Below are 1195 nucleotides of genomic sequence, written 5' to 3' on the forward strand. Positions count from 1 at the left end.
GGCCCTGGGGGCATTCTGGGGGGCTCTGGGGACGTTCTGGGTGGCCCTGGGGGACTCTTGAGGGGCTTTGAGGGGCTCTGGGGGGCCCTGGTGTTCCCTCTCCCTTCCCCGTAAGTGCCAAAATTCCTCCCCAGAGCAGCTTTCCTGCCATGATTTCGCAGATCCATCCGGCTCATTTATTAGGAATCAAAATTCCTCCCCAGATCAGCTTTCTTGGAGTGATTTCACAGATCCATCCCTCTCTCTGCTCCTCTCACACTGCACAGGAGCAGCTTTGGGCTGTGAGGTTTTCCCTTTGTGCCCTTTAGCCAAGGACACTCCTCACCCCAGAGCAGGGGACAGTTCCCATGTCCTGTTAAATTCCCGTTTCTGCAGTAGGGTGGCCCCAAACCAAGGAATCCTCGCCCTGGGGCTGCCTGGGGAGCTCCCTTCACCTTCACCAACGTGTTTTTCAGACGCCCCCAAGCTCCAGGGCCCCGTGGCCGTGTACACGTGGGAAGGAAACCAAGTGAACATCACCTGTGAGGTGTTTGCCTACCCCAGCGCTGTCATCTCCTGGTTCCGGGACGGGCAGCTCCTCCCCAGCTCCAACTACAGCAACATCAAGATCTACAACACGCCCTCAGCCAGCTACCTGGAGGTGAGGAAGGAATTCAATCTTGTCCTATTGGTAGAAATGAAGTTGAGTGGTGGTTATGGCACATAAACGATGAGAAAAATCGGGTAATGGAAGATAATCAGAAGGTCAAAGGTTAAAAAGTCAGGTAAAAGAAGGTAAAGGAAATCAGGAGGTAAAGGATTTAAAAAATCAGGTAGTGGAAGATAAATAGAAGAAATTTTCTATCAGAAAATGGAAGATAATCAGGTAGCAGAAGGCACAGCCTSTGATTTTTGCCCACTGCAGTTCTCATCCCCCATGGGCAGCCCTGGGAGCACAAACACCTGGGTTTTGTTGTAGCTGAATGCAGAGTGCTGTGGCAGAGTGAAGAGGGTTTTGAGATCAGAACTTGAGCCTTCCTTCCCTCCACAGGTGACCCCAGACTCGGAGAATGATTTTGGGAACTACAACTGCACCGCTGTGAACCGCATCGGGCAGGAGTCGTCCGAGTTCATCCTGGTGCAGGCAGGTGAGAGCGAGGGCAGGGACTGTGCCAGCGGGTCACACTGATGCCTGGGGATTTTTGCTTTTCCTTTT

General features: G+C 52.8%; 1 protein-coding gene across 1 annotated transcript in view; it reads left to right on the forward strand.

The window, feature by feature from the left end:
- Window positions 1-1195, forward strand: part of NCAM1 (neural cell adhesion molecule 1) — a gene marked incomplete at its 5' end in the record, with an annotated part of 46146 nt that overhangs the window by 14238 nt on the left and 30713 nt on the right. Inside the window, 2 exons of the mRNA XM_057382549.1 lie at window positions 456-640; window positions 1031-1127. Of these exons, the coding sequence (XP_057238532.1) occupies window positions 456-640; window positions 1031-1127 (282 nt within the window). The remainder of the gene's footprint in view (window positions 1-455; window positions 641-1030; window positions 1128-1195) is intronic.

Source organism: Malurus melanocephalus, unplaced genomic scaffold (assembly GCF_030028575.1).
Source record: "Malurus melanocephalus ecotype Western Australia unplaced genomic scaffold, MMel_1.1 scaffold_574, whole genome shotgun sequence".
Taxonomy (NCBI): domain Eukaryota; kingdom Metazoa; phylum Chordata; class Aves; order Passeriformes; family Maluridae; genus Malurus; species Malurus melanocephalus.